Raw genomic sequence first — 22254 nt, 5'->3', positions numbered from 1 at the left:
GTGTATTGTTTTGTGCAGTTCAGTGTGCTCCTTCCAGGTGCAGTGAAAATACTAGTGTTTTCTAGTATGGTCCTTCCAGGTAGGTGCTGTATAGTGCAGTGTTTTGTACAGTACAGTGTGCTCCTTCGAGGTAGGTGGTGTTGTGTAGTGTATTGTACAGTACAGTTTGCTCCTTCCACGTAGGTGCTGTAAAGTGCAGTGTATTGTATAGTCTACTCCTTCCAGGTAGATGCAGTGTAGTACAGTGTGTTGTAGTGTGTGCTCCTTCCAGGTAGGTGCGGTGCAGTGCAGACTATTGTACAGTGTGATCCTTCCAGTTAGGTGCTGTGTAGTGTAGTGTATTGCACAGTACATTGTGCTCCTTCCAGGTAGGTGCTGTGTATTGCAGTGTATTGCACAGTACAGTGTGCCCCTTCCAGGTAGGTGCTGTGTAGTGCAGTGTATTGCGCAGTACAGTACGCTCCTTCCAGGTAAGTGCTGTGTAGTGCAATGCAGTGTACAGGGTGCTCTTTGCAGGTAGCTGCTGCTTGTGCAGTGTACTGTGCAATACAGTGGGCTCCCACCAGGTAGGTGCTGTGTAGTGCAGTATATTGTGCAGTAAGTACAGTGTGCTCCTTCTCGGTAGGTGATGTGTTGTGCAGTGTATTGTATAGTCTGCTTCTTTCAGGTAGATGCTGTGTAGTGCAGTGTAAGTCACTGTGTGCTCCTTCCCAGTAGGTGCTGTGTAGTGCAGTGTATTGTACATTACACTGTGCTCCTTCCAGGTAGGTGCTGTGGAGTGTAGTTTATTGCACATTGTGGTCCTTCCAAGTAGATGGGGACAGTTTATTTTACTATGTGTTCCTTCCAGGTAGGTGCTTTGTAGTGCATTGTATTGTGCAGTACAGTGTGTTCCTTTCAGGTAGGTGATATGTAGTGCAGTGTTTTCTAGTATGGTCCTTCCAGGTAGGTGCTGTATAGTGCAGTGTTTTGTACAGTACAGTGTGCTCCTTCGAGGTAGGTGGTGTTGTGTAATGTATTGTACAGTATAGTTTGCTCCTTCCACGTAGGTGCTGTAAAGTGCATTGTATTGTATAGTCTGCTCAGTACAGTGTGCTCCTTCCAGGTAGGTGCTGAGTATTGCAGTGTATTGCACCGTACAGTGTGCCCCTTCCAGGTAGGTGCTGTGTAGTGCAGTGTATTGCACAGTACAGTGACCTCCTTCCAGGTAAGTGCTGTGTAGTGCAATGCTATGTGCAGGGTGCTCTTTGCAAGTAGCTGCTGCTTGTGCAGTGTACTGTACAATACAGTGTGCTCCCGCCAGGTAGGTGCTGTGTAGTGCAGTGTATTGTACAGTACACTGTGCTCCTTCCAGGTAGGTGCACTGTATTGTACAGAACAGTGTGCTCCTAACCTGGTAGCTGCTGTTGGGCCTGTGTATTATACAGGCCAGTGTGCTCCTTCCAGGTAGGTGCTGTGTAGTGCATTGTATAGTACAGTGTGCTCCATTCAGGGAAGGTGTGATGCAGTGCAGTGTATTGTACAGTATAGTTTGCTCCTTCCACGTAGGTGCTGTAAAGTGCAGTGTATTGTAGTCTGCTCCTTCCGGCTAGATGCTATGGAGTACAATGTGTTGTACTGTGTGCTCCTTCCAGGTAGGTGCGGTGCAGGGCAGTGTATTGTACAGTGTACTCCTTCCAGTTAGGTGCTGTGTAGTGTAGTGTATTGCACAGTACAGTGTGCACCTTCCAGGTAGGTGCTGTGTATTGCAGTGTATTGCACAGTACAGTGTGCCCCTTCAAGGTAGGTGCTGTGTAGTGCAGTGTATTGCACAGTACAGTGAGCTCCTTCCAGGTAAGTGCTATGTAGTGCAATGCTATGTGCAGGGTGCTCTTTGCAGGTAGCTGCTGCTTGTGCAGTGTACTGTACAATACAGTTTGCTCCCGCCAAGTAGGTGCTGTGTAGTGCAGTGTATTGTGCAGTATGTACAGTGTGCTCCTTCCAGGTAGGTGCTGTGTAGTGCAGTGTACTGTATTGTCTGCTCCTTTCAGGTAGATGCTGTGTAGTGCAGTGTAAGTCACTGTGTGCTCCTTCCCAGTAGGTGCTGTGTAGTGCAGTGTATTGTACAGTACACTTTGCTCCTTCCAGGTAGGTGCACTGTATTGTACAGGACAGTGTGCTCCTAACCTGGTAGCTGCTGTTGGGCCTGTGTATTATACAGTCCAGTGTGCTCCTTCCAGGTAGGTGCTGTGTAGTGCAGTGCATTGTATAGTACAGTGTGCTCCATTCAGGGAAGGTGTGATGTAGTGCAGTGTATTGTACAGTACAATGGTCTCCTTCCAGGTAGCTGCAGTGTAGTACAGTGTATAGTACAGTAGTGTGTGCTCCTTCCAGGTATGTGCTGTGTAGTGCAGTGTATTTTACAGAGTGCTCTTTACAGGATAGGTGCTGCTAGTGTGGTGTATTATACAGTACAGTGTGTTCCTTCCAGGTAGGTGTTGTGTAGTGCAGTGTATTGTGCATTACAGTGTGTTCATTCCAGGTAGGTTCTGGTTAGTGCAGTGTATTGTACAGTACAGTGTGCTCCTTCCAGGTAGGTGCTATGTAGTGCAGTTTATTCTACAGTGTGGGTTTTCCAGGTAGGTGCTTTGTAGTGCAGTGTATTGTACAGTGTGTTAGTTCTAGGTAGCTGCTGTGTAGTGCAGTGTATTGTACAGTACACTGTGCTCCTTCCAGGTAAGTTTGGTGCAGTGTATTGTATAGTCTGCTCCTTCCAGGTACATGCTGTGTAGTGCAGTATATTGTACTGTGTTCTCCTTCCAGATATGTGCGGTGTAGTGCAGTGTATGTATAGTCTGCTCCTTTTAGGTAGATGCTGTGTAGTGCAGTGTAAGTCACTGTGTGCTCCTTCCCAGTAGGTGCTGTGTAGTGCAGTGTATTGTACAGTACACTGTGCTCCTTCCAGGTAGGTGCACTGTATTGTACAGGACAGTGTGCTCCTAACCTGGTAGCTGCTGTTGGGCCTATGTATTATACAGTCCAGTGTGCTCCTTCCGGGTAGGAGCTGTGTAGTGCAGTGCATTGTATAGTACAGTGTGCTCCATTCAGGGAAGGTGTGATGTAGTGCAGTGTATTGTACAGTACAATGGTCTCCTTCCAGGTAGCTGCAGTGTAGTACAGTGTATAGTACAGTAGTGTGTGCTCATTCCAGGTATGTGCTGTGTAGTGCAGTGTATTTTACAGAGTGCTCTTTATAGGATAGGTGCTGCTAGTGTGGTTTATTGTACAGTACAGTGTGTTCCTTCCAGGTAGGTGTTGTGTAGTGCAGTGTATTGTACATTACAGTGTGTTCATTCCAGGTAGGTTCTGGTTAGTGCAGTGTATTGTACAGTACAGTGTGCTCCTTCCAGGTAGGTGCTATGTAGTGCAGTTTATTCTACAGTGTGGGTTTTCCAGGTAGGTGCTTTGTAGTGCAGTGTATTGTACAGTACAGTGTGCTCGTTCTAGGTAGCTGCTGTGTAGTGCAGTGTATTGTACAGTACTCTGTGCTCCTTCCAGGTAAGTTTGGTGCAGTGTATTGTATAGTCTGCTCCTTCCAGGTACATGCTGTGTAGTGCAGTATATTGTACTGTGTTCTCCTTCCAGGTATGTGCGGTGTAGTGCAGTGTATTGTACAGTATTCTGCTTCCAACTGTGCTGTGTGGTGCAGTGTATTGCACAGTACAGTGTGCTCCTTCCATGTAGGTGCTGTGTAGTGCATTGTATTGTGCAGTACAGTGTGCTCCTTCCAGGTAGGTGATATGTAGTACAGTGTTTTCTAGTATGGTCCTTCCAGGTAGGTGCTGTATAGTGCAGTGTTTTGTATAGTACAGTGTGCTCCATCCAGGTAAGTGTTGTGATATAAAGGGGGCTCTTTGCAGGTAGCTGCTGCTTGTGCAGTGTACTGTACAATACAGTGTGCTCCTGCCAGGTAGGTCTTGTGTAGTGCAGTGTATTGTGCAGTAAGTACAGTGTGCCCCTTCCAGGTAGGTGATGTGTAGTACAGTGTTTTCTAGTGTAGTCCTTCCAGGTAGGTGTTGTGTAGTGCAGTGTTTTGTACAGTAAAGTGTGCTTCTTCCAGGTAGATGGTTTGTTGTGTAGTGTATTGTACAGTACAGTTTGCTCCTTCCAGGTAGGTGTAGTGTAGTGCAGTGTATAGTAAAGTGTGCTCCTTCCAGGTAGATGCTGTGTAGTGCAGTGTGTCGTACTGTGTGCTCCTTCCATGTAGGTGTGGTGGAGTGCAGTGCATTGCACTGTACAGTGTGCTCCTTCCAGGTAGGTGCTGTGTATTGTATAGTACAGTGTGCCCCTTCCAGGTAGGTGCTGTGTAGTGCAGTGTATTGTACAGTACAGTGTGCTCCTTCTAGGTAGCTGCTGTGTAGTGCAGTGTATTGTACAGTACACTGTGCTGCTTCCAGGTAAGTTCTGTGTAGTGTAGTGTATTGTATAGTCTGCTCCTTCCAGGTACATGCTGTGTAGTGCAGTGTATTGTACTGTGTTCTCCTTCCAGGTATGTGTGGTGTAGTGCAGTGTATTGTACAGTGTGCTACTTCCAGGTAGGTGCTGTGTAGTGCAGTGTATAGAACAATACAGTGTGCTCCTTCTTGGTAGGTGCTGTGTAGTGCAGGTAGGTTCTGTTAGTGCAGTGTATTGTACAGTACAGTCCGCTCCTTCCAGGTAGGTGCTGGTTAGTGCAGTGTATTGTAAAGTACAGTGTGTTCCTTCCAGGTAGGTGCTGTGTAGTGCAGTTTATTCTACAGTGCGGGTTTCCAGGTAGGTGCTGTGTAGTGCAGTGTATTGTACAGTACAGTGTGCTTGTTCTAGGTAGCTGCTGTGTAGTGCAGGTATGTTCTGTTGGTGGAGTGTATTGTACAGTGTGCTCCTTCCAGGTAGGTGCTGGTTAGTGCAGTGTATTGTAAAGTACAGTGTGCTCCTTCCAGGTAGGTGCTGTGTAGTGCAGTTTATTCTACAGTGTGGGTTTTCCAGGTAGGTGCTATGTAGTGCAGTGTATTGTACAGTACAGTGTGCTTGTTCTAGGTAGCTGCTGTGTAGTGCAGTGTATTGTACAGTACAGTGTGCTCCTTCTTGGTAGGTGCTGTGTAGTGCAGGTAGGTTCTGTTAGTGCAGTGTATTGTACAGTACAGTGTGCTCCTTCCAGGTAGGTGCTGGTTAGTGCAGTGTATTGTAAAGTACAGTGTGCTCCTTTCAGGTAGATGGTGTGTTGTGTAGTGTATTGTACAGTACAGTTTTCTCCTTCCAGGTAGGTGTGGTGTAGTGCAGTGTATTGTATAGTGTGCTCTTTCCAGGTAGATGATGTGTAGTGCAGTGTGTTGTACTGTGTGCGCCTTCCATGTTGGTGTGGTGTAGTGTATTGTATAGTGTGCTCCTTCCAGGTAGATGCTGTGTAGTGCAATGTGTTGTACTGTGCGCTCCTTCCATGTAGGTGTGGTTTAGTGCAGTGTATTGCACTGTACATTGTGCTCCTTCCAGGTAGGTGCTGTGTATTGCAGTGTATTGTATAGTACAGTGTGCCCCTTCCAGGTAGGTGCTGTGTAGTGCAGTGTATTGTACAGTACAGTGTGCTCCTTCCAGGTAGGTGCTATGTAATGCAGTTTATTCTACAGTGTGGTTCTTCCAGGTAGGTGCTGTGTAGTGACGTGTATTGTACAGTACAGTGTGCTCCTTCCAGGTAAGTTCTGTGTAGTCTAGTGTATTGTATAGTATGCTCCTTCCAGGTACATGCTGTGTAGTGCAGTGTATTGTACTGTGTTCTCCTTCCAGGTAGGTGCGGTGTAGTGCAGTGTATTGTACAGTGTGCTCCTTCCAGGTAGGTGCTGTGTAGTGCAGTGTATAGTACAATACAGTGTGCTCATTCTTGGTAGGTGCTGTGTAGTGCAGGTAGGTTATGTTAGTGCAGTGTATTGTAAATTACAGTATGCTGCTTCCAGGTAGGTGCTGTGTAGTGCATGTGTATTATCCAGTACAGTTTGCACCTTCCAGGTAAGTGCTGTGTAATGCAGTGTATTGTACAGTACACCGTGCTCCTTCCAGGTACGTGCTGTGGAGTGCAGTTCATTGCACATTGTGGTCCTTCCAGGTAGATGCAGTATAGTGCAGTTTATTCTACTATGTGTTCCTTCCAGGTATGTGCTGTGTAGTGTAGTGCATTGTATTGCACAGTACAGTGTGCTCCTTCCAGGTAAGTGCTGTGTACTGCAATGTAGTGTAAAGGGTGCTCTTTGCAGGTAGCTGCTGCTTGTGCAGTGTACTGTATAATACAGTGTGCTCCTGCCAGGTAGGTGCTGTGTAGTGCAGTGCATTTTGCAGTAAGTACAGTGTGCTCCTTCCAGGTAGGTGCTGTGTAGTGCAGTGTTTTCTACAGTACAGTGTGCTCCTTCCAGGTAGGTGCTTTGTAGTGCAGTGTATTGTATAGTCTCCTCCTTTCAGGTAGATGCTGTGTAGTGCAGTGTAAATCACTGTGTGCTCCTTCCCAGTAGGTGCTGTGTAGTGGAGTGTATTGTTCAGTACAGCGTGCTCCTTCCAGGTAGGTGCTGTGTAGTGCAGTGTATTGTACGGTACAGTGTGCTCCTAACCTGGTAGGTGCTGTTAGGCCAGTGTAGTATACAGTACAGTGTGCTCCTTCCAGGTAGGTGCTGTGTAGTGAAGTGCTTTGTACAGTACAGTGCACTCCGTTCAGGGAAGGTGTGATGTAGTGCAGTGTATTGTACAGTACAATGGGCTCCTTCCAGGTAGGTGTGGTGTACTGCAGTGTATTGTACAGTACAGTGTGCTCCTTCCAGGTAGGTGCTGTTAGTGGAGTGTATTGTACAGTACAGTGTGCTCCTTCCAGGTAGGTGCTGGTTAGTGCAGTGTATTGTAAAATACAGTGTGCTCCTTCCAGGTAGGTGCTGTGTAGTGCAGTTTATTCTACAGTGTGGGTTTTCCAGGTAGGTGCTGTGCAGTGCAGTTTATTCTACAGTGCGTGTTTTCCAGGTAGGTGCTCTGTAGTGCAGTGTATTGTACAGTACAGTACAGTGTGCTTGTTCTAGGTAGCTGCGGTGTAGTGCATTGTATTGTACAGTACACTGTGCTCCTTCCAGGTAAGTTCTGTGTAGTGCAGTGAATTGTATAGTCTGCTCCTTGCAGGTACATGCTGTGTAGTGCAGTATATTGTACTGTGTTCTACTTCCAGGTATGTGCGGTGTAGTGCAGTGTATTGTACAGTGTGCGACTCCCAGGTAGGTGCTGTGTAGTGCAGGTAGGTTCTGTTAGTGCAGTGTATTGTACAGTACAGTGTGCTCCTTCCAGGTAGGTGCTGTGGAGTGCAATTTATTGCACATTGTGGTTGTTCCAGGTAGATGCAGTATAGTGCAGTGTATTCTACTATGTGTTCCTTCCAGGTATGTGCTGTGTAGTGCAGTGTATTGTACAGGGTGCTATTTGCAGGTAGCTGCTGCTTTTGCAGTGTACTGTACAATACAGTGTGCTCCTGCCAGGTAGGTCTTGTCTGGTGCAGTGTATTGTGCAGTAAGTTCAGTGTGTAGTACAGTGTTTTCTAGTGTGGTTCTTCCAGGTAGGTGTTGTGTAGTGCAATGTTTTGTACAGTAAAGTGTGCTCTTTCCAGGTAGGTGGTATGTTGTGTAATGTATTGTACAGTACAGTGTGCTCCTTCCACGTAGGTGCTGTGTAGTGCAGTGTGTTGTAGTGTGTGCTCCTTCCAGGTAGGCGTGGTGTAGTGCAGTGTATTTTACAGTGTGCTCCTTCCAGGTAGATGATGTGTAGTGCAGTGTATTGCACAGTATAGTGTGCTTCTTCCAGGTAGGTCGAGTGTATTGTACAGTACTGTGTGCCCCTTCCAGGTATGTGCTGTGTAGTGCAGTGTATTGTACAGTACAGTGTGCTCCTTCCAGGTAAGTGCTGTCTAGTGCAATGTAGTGTACATGGTGCTCTTTGTAAGTAGCTGCTGCTTGTGCATTGTACTGAACAATACAGTGTGCTCCTGCCAGGTAGGTGATGTTAGTGCAGTCTATTGTACAGTGCAGTGTGCTTCTTCCAGGTCCGTGCTGTGTAGTGCATTTTGTTCTACAGTACAGTCTGCTCCTTCCAGGTAGGTGCTGTGTAGTACAGTCTGCTCCTTCCATGCAGGTGCAGTGTAGTGCAGAGTATTGCAGTGTGCTCTTTAAAGGTAGGTGCAGTTTATTGTACTATGTGCTCCTTCCAGGTAGGTGCTGTATAGTGCAGTGTATTGTTCAGTAGAGTGTGCTCCTTCCAGGTAGGTGCTGTTACTGCAGTGCATTACACAGTACAGTGTGCTCCTTCCAGGTAGATGCTGTGAAGTGCAGTGTAAATCACTGTGTGCTCCTTCCCAGTAGGTGTGTTGTATTGCCGTGTATTGTACAGTACAGTGTGTTCCTTCCAGGTAGGTTCTTTTTAGTACAGTGTATTGTACTGTACAGTGTGCTCCTAACCACATAGGTGCGGTTAGGCCAGTGTATTGTGCAGTACAATGTGCTCCTTCCAGGTAGGTGTAGTGTAGTACAGTGCATTGTACAGTTCAATGGCTCCTTCCAAGTATGTGCTGTGTAGTGCAGTGAATTGTACAGTGTGCTCTTTACAGGTACATGCTGTGTAGTGCGGTGCATTGTACAGTAGTGGGCTCCATACAGTAGGTACTGTGTAGTGCAGTGTATTGTATAGTACACTGTGCTCCTTCCAAGTAGGTGCTGTGTAGTGCAGTATATTGTACAGTACAGTGTGCTCCATCCAGATAGGTGCTATATAGTGCAATATATTGTACAGTACAATGCACCCCTTACAGGTAGGTTCTGTATAGTGCACTGTATTGTACTGTGTGCTCCTTCAAGGTAGGTACTGTGTAGTGCAGTGTATTGTGCAGTACAGTCTGCTCCTTCCAGGTAGGTGCTGTGTAGTGCAGTGTATTCTAGAGGACAGTGTTCTCCTTCTATAGTGCAGTGTATTATACAGTGTCCTCCTTCCAGGTAGGTGTAGTGCAGTGGATTGTACAGTACAGTGTGCTCCTTTTAGGTAGGTGCTGTGTAGTGCAATGTATTGTACAGTACAGTGTGCTCCTTCCAGATAGGTGCTGTGGTGTGCAGTGTATTTTGCAGTAAGTACAGTGTGCTCCTTCCAGGTAGGTGCTGTGTAGTCCATTGTTTTCTACAGTACAGTGTGCTCCTTCCAGGTAGGTGCTGTGTAGTGCAGTGTATTGTATTGTCTCCTCCTTTCAGGTAGACGCTGTGTAGTGCAGTGTAAATCACTGCTCCTTCCCAGTAGGTGCTGTGTAGTGGAGTGTATTGTTCAGTACAGCGTGCTCCTTCCAGGTAGGTGCTGTGTAGTGCAGTGTATTGTACGGTACAGTGTGCTCCTAATCTGGTAGGTGCTGTTAGGCCAGTGTAGTATACAGTACAGTGTGCTCCTTCCAGGTAGGTGCTGTGTAGTGAAGTGCATTGTACAGTACAGTGTACTCCGTTCAGGGAAGGTGTGATGTAGTGCAGTGTATTGTACAGTACAATGGGCTCCTTCCAGGTAGGTGCGGTGTAGTACAGTGTATAGTACAGTACAGTGTGCTCCTTCCAGGTATGTGCTGTGTACTGCAGTGTATTCTACAGAGTGCTCTTTACAGGATAGGTGCTGCTAGTGCGGTGTATTGTACAGTACAGTGTGCTCCTTCCAGGTAGGTGCTGTTAGTGGAGTGTATTGTACAGTACAGTGTGCTCCTTCCAGGTTGGTGCTGGTTAGTGCAGTGTATTGTAAAATACAGTGTGCTCCTTCCAGGTAGGTGCTGTGTAGTGCAGTTTATTCTACAGTGTGGGTTTTCCAGGTAGGTGCTGTGTAGTGCAGTTTATTCTACAGTGTGGGTTTTCCAGGTAGGTGCTCTGTAGTGTAGTGTATTGTACAGTACAGTGTGCCCGTTCTAGGTAGCTGCTGTGTAGTGCAGTGTATTGTACAGTACACTGTGCTCCTTCCAGGTAAGTTATGTGTAGTGCAGTGTATTGTATAGTCTGCTCCTTGCAGGCACATGCTGTGTCGTGCAGTATAGTGTACTGTGTTCTACTTCCAGATATGTGCGGTGTAGTGCAGTGTATTGTACAGTGTGCTCCTTCCAGGTAGGTGCTGTGTAGTGCAGGTAGGCTCTGTTAGTGCAGTGTATTGTACAGGTCAGTGTGCTTCTTCCAGGTAGGTGCTGTGTAGTGCAGTGTATTGTCCAGTACAGTATGCTCCTTCCATGTAGGTGCTGTGTAGTGCAGTGTATTGTACAGTACAATGTGCTCCTTCCAAGTAGGTGCTGTGCAGTGCAGTTTATTGCACATTGTGGTTGTTCCAGGTAGATGCAGTATAGTGCAGTGTATTCTACTATGTGTTCCTTCCAGGTATGTGCTGTGTAGTGCAGTGTATTGTACAGGGTGCTATTTGCAGGTAGCTGCTGCTTGTGCAGTGTACTGTACAATACAGTGTGCTCCTGCCAGGTAGGTCTTTTGTGGTGCAGTGTATTGTGCAGTAAGTTCAGTGTGTAGTACAGTGTTTTCTAGTGTGGTTCCTCCAGGTAGGTGTTGTGTAGTGCAATGTTTTGTACAGTAAAGTGTGCTCTTTCCAGGTAGGTGGTATGTTGTGTAATGTATTGTACAGTACAGTGTGCTCCTTCCACGTAGGTGCTGTGTAGTGCAGTGTGTTGTTGTTTGTGCTCCTTCCAGGTAGGTGTGGTGTAGTGCAGTGTATTTTACAGTGTGCTCCTTCCAGGTAGATGATGTGTAGTGCAGTGTATTGCACAGTACAGTGTGCCTCTTCCAGGTAGGTGCAGTGTATTGTACAGTACTGTGTGCCCCTTCCAGGTATGTGCTGTGTAGTGCAGTGTATTGTACAGTACAGTGTGCTCCTTCCAGGTAAGTGCTGTCTAGTGCAATGTAGTGTACATGGTGCTCTTTGCAAGTAGCTGCTGCTTGTGCATTGTACTGTACAATACAGTGTGCTCCTGCCGGGTAGGTGATGTTAGTGCAGTCTATTGTACAGTGCATTGTGCTTCTTCCAGGTCGGTGCTGTGTAGTGCATTTTATTCTACAGTACAGTCTGCTCATTCCATGCAGGTGCAGCGCAGCGTATTAGAGTGTGCTTTTTAAAGGTAGGTGCAGTTTATTGTACTATGTGCTACTTCCAGGTAGGTGATGTGTAGTGCATTGTATTACACAGTACAGTGTGCTCCTTCCAGGTAGATGCTGTGTAGTGCAGTGTAAATCACTGTGTGCTCCTTCCCAGTAGGTGTGTTGTATTGCCGTGTATTGTACAGTACAGTGTGTTCCTTCCAGGTAGGTGCTTTTTAGTACAGTGTATTGTACTGTACAGTGTGCTCCTAACCACATAGGTGCGGTTAGGCCAGTGCATTGTGCAGTACGGTGTGCTCCTTCCAGGTAGGTGTAGCGCAGTACAGTGTATTGTACAGTTCAATGGCTCCTTCCAAGTATGTGCTGTGTAGTGTAGTGAATTGTACAGTGTGTTCTTTACAGGTACATGCTGTGTAGTGCGGTGTATTGTACAGTAGTGGGCTCCTTACAGTAGGTACTGTGTAGTGCAGTGTATTGTATAGTTCAGTGTGCTCCTTCCAAGTGGGTGCTGTGTAGTGCAATATATTGTAGAGTACAATGCGCCCCTTACAGGTAGGTTCTGTGTAGTGCACTGTATTGTACTGTGTGCTCCTTCAATGTAGGTACTGTGTAGTGCAGTGTATTGTGCAGTACAGTCTGCTCCTTCCAGGTAGGTGCTGTGTAGTGCAGTGTATTCTAGAGGACAGTGTTCTCCTTCTATAGTGCAGTGTATTATACAGTGTCCTCTTTCCAGGTAGGTGTAGTGCAGTGCATTGTACAGTACAGTGTTCTCCTTTTAGGTAGGTGCAGTGTAGTGCAGTGTTTTGTACATTACAGTGTGCTCCTTACAGGTAGGTGTTGTGTAGTGCAGTGTATTGTACAGTATAGTGTGCTCCTTCCAGGTAGGTGCTGTGGTGTGCAGTGTATTGGAAGTTTGCTGTTTAGAGGTAGGTTCTGCTAGTGCAGTGTATTATACAGTACAGTGTGCTCCTTCCAGGTAGGTGCTGTTAGTGTAATGTATTGTACTGTACAGTATGCTCCTTCCAGGTAGGCGCTGTGCAATGCAGGGTATTGTACTGTGTGCTCCTTGCAGGTAGGTGCTGTGTAGTGCAGTGTGCTCCTTCCATGCAGGTGCAGTGTAGTGCAGCGTATTAGAGTGTGCTCTTCAAAGGTAGGTGCAGTTTATTGTACTAAGTGCTACTTCCAGGTAGGTGATGTGTAGTGCAGTGTATTGTTCAGTACAGTGGGCTCCTTCCAGGTAGGTGCTGTTAGTGCAGTGTATTACACAGTACAGTGTGCTCCTTCCAGGTAGATGCTGTGTAGTGCAGTGTAAATCACTGTGTGCTCCTCCCAGGTAGGTGCTGTGTAGTGCAGTGTATTGTGAGGTGTGCTCCTTCTATAGTGCAGTATATTGTACTGTGTGCTTCTTCGAGGTAGGTGCTGTATAGTGCAGTGTATTGTATTGTGAGCTCCTTCCAGGTAGTTGCTGTGTAGTGCAGTGTATTGTGCAGTGAGTGCTCCTTCTAGAGAGGTGCTGTATAGTTTTGCCTCCTGTGAACCTGAATATATGGTATAAATAAAATGTATATAGCTTTAAATCTCTAACTTTGAGTCTCTTCTCTTCAGTGATGGTGACTCTGGATCCAGACACAGCACATCCTGAGCTCCGCCTGTCTGAGGGAGGGAGACGTGTGAGAGGGACATGGACAGAACAGATCCTGGTGGACACCCCCAAGAGATTCACCTTTCGTGATCCCTGTGTGCTGGGGAATGAGGGGTTCACCTCAGGCAGATATTACTGGGAGGTGCAGGTGCTGGGGGAGCCGGGAGAATGGGGAGTGGGTGTCGCAGCAGAGTCTGTGGAAAGGAAGAGAGGGATCACATGGTCACCTGAGGGGGGGGTCTGGGCTGTGAGTGGGTTTTATGGTGAATACACAGCTCTCACCTCCCCTCAGACCCTTCTGTCCCCTCGTGACGAGCCCCTGAACCTGGGGGTGTATCTGGACTACGAGGGGGGGCGGCTGTCCCTGTACAATGCGGACTCCATGGAGCTTCTCTACACTTTCCCCCGGACCCCCTTCAGTTGCAGACTCTTCCCCTTCTTCTGTTTTTGGAGGGGAGGAGCAGAGCTGAGGATGGTGTAGGAGCCCCCCCCCCCGCCCCAGGAGCAGAGCTGAGGCTGGTGTAGGAGCCCCCCCCCCCGCCCCAGGAGCAGAGCTGAGGCTGGTGTAGGAGCCCCCCCCCCCCCCGCCCCAGGAGCAGAGCTGAGGCTGGTGTAGGGGTCCCCCCACCCCCCCGCCCCAGGAGCAGAGCTGAGGATGGTGTAGGAGCCCCCCCCCGCCCCAGGAGCAGAGCTGAGGCTGGTGTAGGAGCCCCCCCCCCCCCGCCCCAGGAGCAGAGCTGAGGCTGGTGTAGGGGTCCCCCCCCCCCGCCCCAGGAGCAGAGCTGAGGATGGTGTAGGAGCCCCCCCCCGCCCCAGGAGCAGAGCTGAGGCTGGTATAGGAGCTGCAGCCCCCCCCCCCCCCGCCCCAGGAGCAGAGCTGAGGATGGTGTAGGAGCCCCCCCCCCGCCCCAGGAGCAGAGCTGAGGATGGTGTAGGGGTCCCCCCACCCCCCCGCCCCAGGAGCAGAGCTGAGGCTGGTGTAGGAGCCCCCCCCCCCGCCCCAGGAGCAGAGCTGAGGCTGGTGTAGGGGTCCCCCCACCCCCCCGCCCCAGGAGCAGAGCTGAGGCTGGTGTAGGGGTCCCCCCCCCCCCCGCCCCAGGAGCAGAGCTGAGGATGGTGTAGGAGCCCCCCCCCGCCCCAGGAGCAGAGCTGAGGCTGGTGTAGGAGCCCCCCCCCCCCGCCCCAGGAGCAGAGCTGAGGCTGGTGTAGGAGCCCCCCCCCCGCCCCAGGAGCAGAGCTGAGGCTGGTGTAGGGGTCCCCCCACCCCCCCGCCCCAGGAGCAGAGCTGAGGCTGGTGTAGGGGTCCCCCCCCCCCCCCCGCCCCAGGAGCAGAGCTGAGGCTGGTGTAGGGGTCCCCCCCCCCCCCGCCCCAGGAGCAGAGCTGAGGCTGGTGTAGGGGTCCCCCCCCCCCCCCGCCCCAGGAGCAGAGCTGAGGATGGTGTAGGGGTCCCCCCACCCCCCCCGCCCCAGGAGCAGAGCTGAGGCTGGTGTAGGAGCCCCCCCCCCGCCCCAGGAGCAGAGCTGAGGATGGTGTAGGGGTCCCCCCACCCCCCCGCCCCAGGAGCAGAGCTGAGGATGGTGTAGGGGTCCCCCCCCCCCGCCCCAGGAGCAGAGCTGAGGATGGTGTAGGAGCCCCCCCCCCGCCCCAGGAGCAGAGCTGAGGCTGGTGTAGGAGCTGCAGGGGGAGGGGCTATGGAGGGGGTCAGTACAGGCACTAATAGCACTAAAAACTATTCATGGTGGACTCATTGATTATTCTCTTTCAATCATTCCCTTTTATGGACACTTAAGGTATTCTCTGTCCTGACCTCTGATTACCTATATCTGCCTTTGTATGAACTGCATCTCACATTAGGATTTCTACACACGTACTGGATGCACACGCTGCACTATCTTTATACACATTTCCATACGACACTTGGTGCAGCACGTCACTGCCTTTTGTTGGGAAGTCACTTTACACAACAGCCAGTGCTCACCATGGACACTTGGTTCAGGTGCATATGTTCATTTCTATACCCCACAGCCGTGAGAAAGTCACTTTGTGATGAAACACGTGTTAGCTGTCAAGCATGAAGAACTGTGATGAAGAACTGTACGGGAATATGAATTGAATTGAACTTTCACAATAAAAGAAGATCTTGCAACACAGGACGGACTTATGCGATGGACTGTGCTACACGTTTGAACAAAGAGAGCGCTTTGGTTGCAATGTTTGAATGTATTATGTATTAATCATACATATTTCTACCTGTGGGTAGCGGGGTACACAACCATATAGCACCCTTGGTAGACACTCTGAAATAAGTGTAATCTACCTAGGCACTGCTGGACACTTATGGGAGGTGCATTCATTTTGCCATTGCTACCTTTTCGTTGCTAGATGAAATTATTATTGTCAGACAAATGGGTGGGAATCATTATAAACACCTTGGTCCCTGCACACGGCACATGTGGACTGGCACAACCCCACTGGGGCTTCACCTCAGGCATCCACTACTCAGCTGGCAGAATGCAATCATTATACCTGTAAACACCCATCACCTGCTGCGTGATAGTGCCCATCAGAGGGCATCCATCCTTTGTGCCCTGTAGTAACACACAGTGCCCAGGGCACAGCATGGCACTAGCATACTTTCATTAAAAAACACAGCTGTAGTCTCACTGCTGTCACTAAGAGACAAGCTAACTTTTTAAAGCTAGAAATATAAAGGGTTTCACGAATATAAAGAGATATTGGCAAAATTGTTTATTTTAAGCACTTTAATCCACATTTTGTGTCTGAGTAGTGGTCCCTTCAGAGACGGGTCTGTAGTGGCGCGTATGAATCCATTCTGTAGTCTCTCGAAGATGTAACACATCAGTTTGTTCCCCTGTAATACTTTTGGAATCGACAAGAGCACCAGAGGTGAAATGGAGGCTATCAGTGCTCTGCGTTGTATCTTTAGTCTGACCCAGAATGTCAGCTGATAGAAATACATGGCATGAATTCCTCTGGTTCCTGGAGTCAGTTAAAACCCGGCTGCCTCAGGGACGCGGGTCCAGAGCTGCCTCAAAAAATGCTGAAGAAATCTCCATTGGACCCCAGAGTGTTATTACTGCACCCTACGAGGGAACTCTTAACCCTGCATCTGCTGAGGAGTACTGTGTGTATGTGCACATCAGGCCTCTATGTTCTATAAACTGGACATCACTGAGTATGAGAAGGGCTCTCCAGGTCATTGCTAAGTTAGCACATTTGAAAGAAAACCTATTATTGGCCATAGTTGTGTCAAACTATAACATTAGCAGGACTCCTATCAGAGACGCAACAGTAAAAGCACTGAGTGGGCACAGAGGCCAACTGGAAATACTCCATATTGGATCCCAGTGGCCAAGATTCCTTGTGTTCATTAAATACCCCTACATGTGTGAAGCTTCACAAAACATCAACAGGGTTTAAGAGGCCCCTGAAGTACCACACAGAGAGTGAGGAAATGCCATCTGTGACAGCTCTTCCTATGTGGATCACTAGATCTACAGACCAGTTGCAGCATTTCCATTTAACCTCAATGTGTGATCCTGGGTAAACCAAAGACAGCAGTGCCCAGAAATGGCCAGGACCCAAATTTAAATGGTTTACAAATAAAAGGGGTTCAATTCTGCTCTGTTACATGTTATGTGTTACATGATGTGTATGTGTTCTCTCCTCTTCAGTGGTTGCCCACATTCCCAACGGAGAACTGAATATATTTTAGAGTTTCCTTGAGGACTCACCGCGTCACCCTGACCTTTGGTTATGCTCGCAAGTGTGGCCTAAAGTGTCTCAAATACTTTTGTGTCCTGCAAAGAGGAGCCCATTAGTTGTGCCTGGCAGGCATTTGGGAAATGACAAGAGGTGCACATTTTAGGCTCAAGGCGGGGTGGGAGACTGTAACATATATTCAGGGGTAAAGGAGGGTGGACTTTAAAGTGTGGTGACGGACAGATGGACTGTAAAAGGGAAAATGGTTGGGGACTACAACACGTCACCTTAATTTAAATTTAGTTTGTATTTTTTGTAAAACTTGTAGGTCTGGCTTACAAATGAAAAAATCTAGAGCTGTTGGCTTTGCCAGTGCTTGTTAAATTACAAGCTTTAGTCCTGCCTGAATTATTAACAGGACTACTTTGTCTCTGTCTTTGAGATATATCGTCAGCACAGCCCCTCATCTGAAGAGACATACCGTCAGCACCACTCATCTGAAGAGAGGTACCATCATCACAGCCCGTTATCTGAAGACATGCACTGTTAGCAGAGCCTATCATCTGAAGAGCCATAGCAACAGCACACTCCATCACCTGAAGGGACATATCATCAGCACCGCCAGGCATCCGAAGAAATATACCATCAGCACAGCCATCCTCTGAAGGGACATATCATCAGCAGAGCCCATCATCTGAAGAGACATACCATCAGCACAGCCCATCCTCTGAAGAGATATACCATCAGCACAGCATTCATCTGAAGAGACATACCATTAACACAATCCCATCATCTGAAGAGACATAGGTGGTCATTACGACCCTGGCGGACGGTGTTAAAGCTGCGGAAATACCGCAAACAGGCCGGCGGACAAAAAAAGGGAATTACGACCCTGGCGGTAACCGCCAACAAAGACAGCCACTTTAACACTTCGCCCGCCACGGCGGTACAGACAAACAGCGTGGCGGTCACCGCCAAAAGACAGACGGGAGACAATGTACCGCCCACACTATTACAACACACCAGTCCGCCACCTTTTCCGGGGCGGATTCACCGTGGATAAAAACACGGCGGAAACAGCTTTTGCTATGGGAAAACGCTCACCTCAACACACTCCACGTGGAACGAGGACTCAATGGAGCCGAAACTCCAAATCCTACCTGCCCTTGTCTTCCTGCTCCTCTACGAACAACAGCGACGTAGGTGCAGAACATACCGGTGAGTACTGCATCTACGACACGGGGGAGGGGGGAGGCAAAAGTTAGGGGGACACCCACCAAACACCCCCACCCCCACCCTCACAGATTACAACATACACACCAATGCAGTAAAAAATATCACATTAACAACCCACAATTCCCCCGGAAAAATGCAAAGACAAAGCGAGATCCGTTAAAATATTGTAATGTGCCAATATACATGTCATATAAAAATATACTGAATCATATCTCGAAATCTGTCATTATTATATATACAATACAAGAAGTAGTGCAGATATGTACACAACAATGTCCGTGCACCAACAGCCCAAAAATGCATGGGCGAGGCCCACAATAGATACCCGACCAAAATCCGAGAGAACACTGCCGGGGCATCAGATAGAAACACTACAGGCACCTCAGGGGGAAGGGAAGGGGGGGCACCTCAGCCAGATGATTGCAAAGCCAGATCCACAACTGGGCTCCATGCCCATTGATGTATCCTGGGGAGTGCAAAGCCACAGTCTCTCAAGTCTATACAGTGGGTGGGTTGCCCACTGTGCCATCCTGGGGAGTGCAAAGCCACAGTCTCAAGTCTATACAGTGGGTGGCTTTCCCACTTTGCCATCCTGGGGAGTGCAAAGCCACAGTCTCTCAAGTCTATACAGTGGGTGGCTTGCCCACTGTGCCATCCTGGGGAGTGCAAAGCCACATTGACGCAAGTAGATGCAGTTCTCAACTGGTACTGGGTGGGACTGGTGGCCAGACTGGATGACTCTCCCCGTGAAAGTTCCTGTCCTGTCACTGTCCCAGCTGCACATGGGAGAAGGATGCCTGATGTGGCGGCCTTTTCATACCCACACGCTGTTTGCCCTGTTCAGCGGTCTTCACCATGGCGGTCTTGGCCTTGTTCAGCGGTGCTTTGCCATGGCTGGCTATGGACTGTTCAGCGGTGCTTAGCCATGGCTGGCTATGGACTGTTCAGCGGTCTTCACCATGGCGGTCTTGGCCTTGTTCAGCGATGCTTTGCCATGACTGGCTATGGACTGTTCAGTGGTCTTCACCATGGCGGTCCTGGCCTTGTTCAGCGGTGCTTTGCCATGGCTGGTCTTGGCCTTGTTCAGCGGTGCTTTGCCATGGCTGGTCTTGGCCTTGTTCAGCGGTGCTTTGCCATGGCGGTCTTGGCCCTGTTCAGCGGTCTTCACCATGGCTGGCTATTGACTGTTCAGCGGTGCTTTGCCATGGCTGGCTATAGACTGTTCAGCGGTGCTTAGCCATGGCTGGCTATGGACTGTTCAGCGGTCTTCACCATGGCGGTCTTGGCCTTGTTCAGCAGTGCTTTGCCATGGCTGGCTATGGACTGTTCAGCGGTGGACTGACATGGCGGTTCAGATACTGACATTGGGGTGTGGCATGACGAACTCCACACTGGACATTGGTGTGTGGCATGACGAACTCCACACTGGACATTGGTGTGTGGCATGACGAACTCCACACTGGACATTGGTGTGTGGCATGATGATCTCCATACTGGACTTTGGGGTGTGGCATGATGAACTCCACACTGGACTTTGGGGTGTGGCTTGACGTTCCATCATCGCCCAGCGGGGCTGTGGGATCCTGGTCCCTCCTGGCCCCTGACTCCGGCGGTGGTCTCCTGACCAGTGACGATACTTGGGCCCTCCTGGGCATTGACTCTGGCGGTGGTCTCCTGACCAGTAACGATACTTGGGCCCTCCTGGGCACTGACTCCGGTGGTGGTCTCCTGACCAGTAACGATACTTGGGCCCTCCTGGGCACTGACTCCGGCGGTGGTCTCCTGACCAGTAACGATACTTGGGCCCTCCTGGGCACTGACTCAGGCGGTGGTCTCCTGACCAGTAACGATACTTGGGCCCTCCTGCGCACTGAATCTGGCGGTGGTCTCTGGACCAGTGACGACGGTGCTGGCGGTTGTGTCTGGACCGCCGGAAATGATGGCGCACTTCTCCGCCGTGACACTCACAACAGGCTGGGCAGACTTCCTCGGAACTTTCCCCACCTTCTTTGGAGTTACAGCTGACTCACCAATCGCCTTCGATCCCATTTCACTTGTTGTCTCACCAGGAGTCTTGACACAGTCCCGTCGTCCGCTCTCCAATTTCGGTGCCTTTACAGGGGGTGGGCTGCCAGTGCCTTGGCTCCGGGTCCTACTGCCTGCCCTGGTGGACGGTGCACTCCAAAAACCTGGAACACGCACCACTGGTACTGGAGGCTTTTTGGCTCAGGTGCTACGACGGGACTGATGAACTGGAGGGGGAGGGTGGGGGCAAACAGGTCAATTTGACAGAGGGACAGTTTCTGTCGGACTCTGGGATGGGTAGCTGGAGGGGGTCTGGGAGTGGAGGTAGAGGAGGTGGTTGTAGGAGGTGTCACTTTAGGTGTTTTGGGTGCAGGTGCAGGTACTAGAGGCTGTCGTGAGGTGGATGGATGTTGGGTGAGTGATTGCCAGCGTTTGGGTACTCTGGGAGGGGGCGTCACAGACACACTGGGAGAGGACACAGGGGACGTGTAAATGGCAGTGGAGGGGGTGAGTGCAGGTGAGTGGCTTGTGGTGCTGGGTGTTCTGGTGCGAGTCCTAGTGCCTGTAGATGTGGTGCATGCAGGTGTGTGTGTAGACGACACTGGGAGGGAGAAGTGGAGGAGGGGGACACAGTGGGGACAGTGGATGTTGCTGTGTCTGTATGGGTGTGATGCTTGTGTGAGTGCCTGTGGTGTGTGTGGTTCCTATGTTTGCTTGAGCTACTTTTGGGTGTTTACTTGTGTGCATGCTGGTCTGTAGGTGTGCTTGGGATGGGCTGGGGTACAGGGGATTGGGTCTGGGTGTAGGAGGTTGGAGGGGGAGGCTGGACACAGGGACAATGGCTGCCATCAGTGCTGAGGCCAGAGATTGCAGGGTTCGCTGAAGGACAGCCTGACCAGAATGAATGCCTTCCGGGAATGTATTACCGTGTTTCAACTCTCGTTCTACACCCTGGATGGCATTCACACTGGTAGACTGCCCAACAGTGAGTGACCTGAGGAGGTCAATGGCCTCCTCACTGAGGGCAGCAGGGGTGACTGGGGTAGGGCCTGAGGTGCCTGGGGCGAAGGTGATGCCCACTCTCCTGGGTGAGCGGGCACGGGACACAAGCTGAGGGGCTGCTGGGAGGGCGGTGCTGGTAGGGGAGGTGGCGGCTGTACCTGTAGAAGTGGGGCGCACAGATGGTGCCGCCACCACAGGGGAGCTCCCATCGGTGGACGAGTCTGTGTCGCTGGTTGCTGATCCGGTGGCCGACGTGAAGCTCCCCTCGCCCTCCTTCCCACTGGTGAATTCAGAGTCTGTGGTGTGGCCCTCCATGGCCATGTGGGATGCAGCTCCCTCGTGCTCCGGTGCCACTGTACCTCAGCCTGTTGATGCTGATGTACAAAAGGACAGGGAGAGCAGGAAAAGGGGGGAGACAGAAGAAAGAGAGTTTTAGTGCATGGCATACCGCTACCGTTGGCGGACAAGACAGACGCAGCAGCCCCCTGCATTACGCCGTGCTCCAGCCCTCTGCACATGCTATTTCTGGGATATGGTCTACATGGCAATGATACTAATCTGCCCACATGGATGGCAAAGGGGCAACTATACATCAACTTGCCTCTGTTTTGAGCTGGGGTACAGTGCCACATGGCCTACATAACGGAGGGGCCTTGCCTACCTAACTCGCCCTGGCCTAGGGACACCCACAGAAGACACCTCCACTGCACGCAAAGTCCATAGGATGAGGTTGTACTCACCCCCTTGTGTCTGCTGTGATGTCCTTAAGCGCCCATCCAACTCCGGGTAGACCACTGCCAGGATCCGGAACATCAGGGGGTAATGGTGCGACGGGCACCCCTCCCACGTTGGGGATGGCCTCCGCCGTCTTCTTGCTGCAGCGGTGAATGTCCTCCCATCTCTTACGGCAGTGGGTGCCCCGTCTCTGGTGGGCCCCCAGGGTCCGGACTTCCTTGGCGATGGCACGCCAAATGTCCCTCTTCTGGTGGGCGCTGACCTACATGACATGCACAAGGAAAGAGGAACAGTCATTACCTACTGCACCATCGTTGTGATTGGCCCTCTCCCAATTCTATCCCTGTGGCCCATTCATCCCCATGCATAACTGTTCTATGTACTCTGCCCCCTTCCCTCATCCCCCCAGCCCTCTCCACCCAAGCCTAGCCCATACAATGTGTTCCATGTGTACTAACCTGTTGGTCTGGAGGACCGTAGAGTAGCGTGTACTGGGGGAGGACCCCATCCACAAGTTTCTCCAACTCCTGTGCAGTGAAGGCAGGGGCCCTTTCCCCAGACGCAGCAGCCATCGTCGCTTCCGAGTTCACAGCAGCACTAGCAGTGTAGGTCCTCTCCTGTCGAAGGTGAGGTATCTAGTGATTGAAGAGATAGAAAATGGTGGTGACGTCCGCGGCGGTGACATCCGCGGCGGGGCGCATCATCACCGCCAGCGCACCTGTTCATTGGCTCCGGGGACCCATAGGATCCAATGT

General features: G+C 50.2%; 1 protein-coding gene across 1 annotated transcript in view; it reads left to right on the top strand.

Moving 5' to 3' along the window:
• Positions 1 to 14928, top strand: part of LOC138283024 (E3 ubiquitin-protein ligase TRIM39-like) — a 97861-nt gene extending 82933 nt beyond the window's left edge. The window contains exons 4-5 of the mRNA XM_069221142.1: positions 12741 to 13806; positions 14410 to 14928. Coding sequence (XP_069077243.1) covers positions 12741 to 13258 — 518 coding nt within the window. The 3' untranslated portion in view covers positions 13259 to 13806; positions 14410 to 14928. The remainder of the gene's footprint in view (positions 1 to 12740; positions 13807 to 14409) is intronic.
• The last annotated feature ends 7326 nt before the right edge of the window (positions 14929 to 22254 follow it).

This window comes from Pleurodeles waltl, chromosome 2_2, assembly GCF_031143425.1.
Source record: "Pleurodeles waltl isolate 20211129_DDA chromosome 2_2, aPleWal1.hap1.20221129, whole genome shotgun sequence".
Classification (NCBI taxonomy): Eukaryota; Metazoa; Chordata; class Amphibia; order Caudata; family Salamandridae; genus Pleurodeles; species Pleurodeles waltl.
The sequence above is the reverse complement of the archived record's forward strand: the minus strand, read 5'-3'. Positions and strand labels throughout refer to the sequence as shown.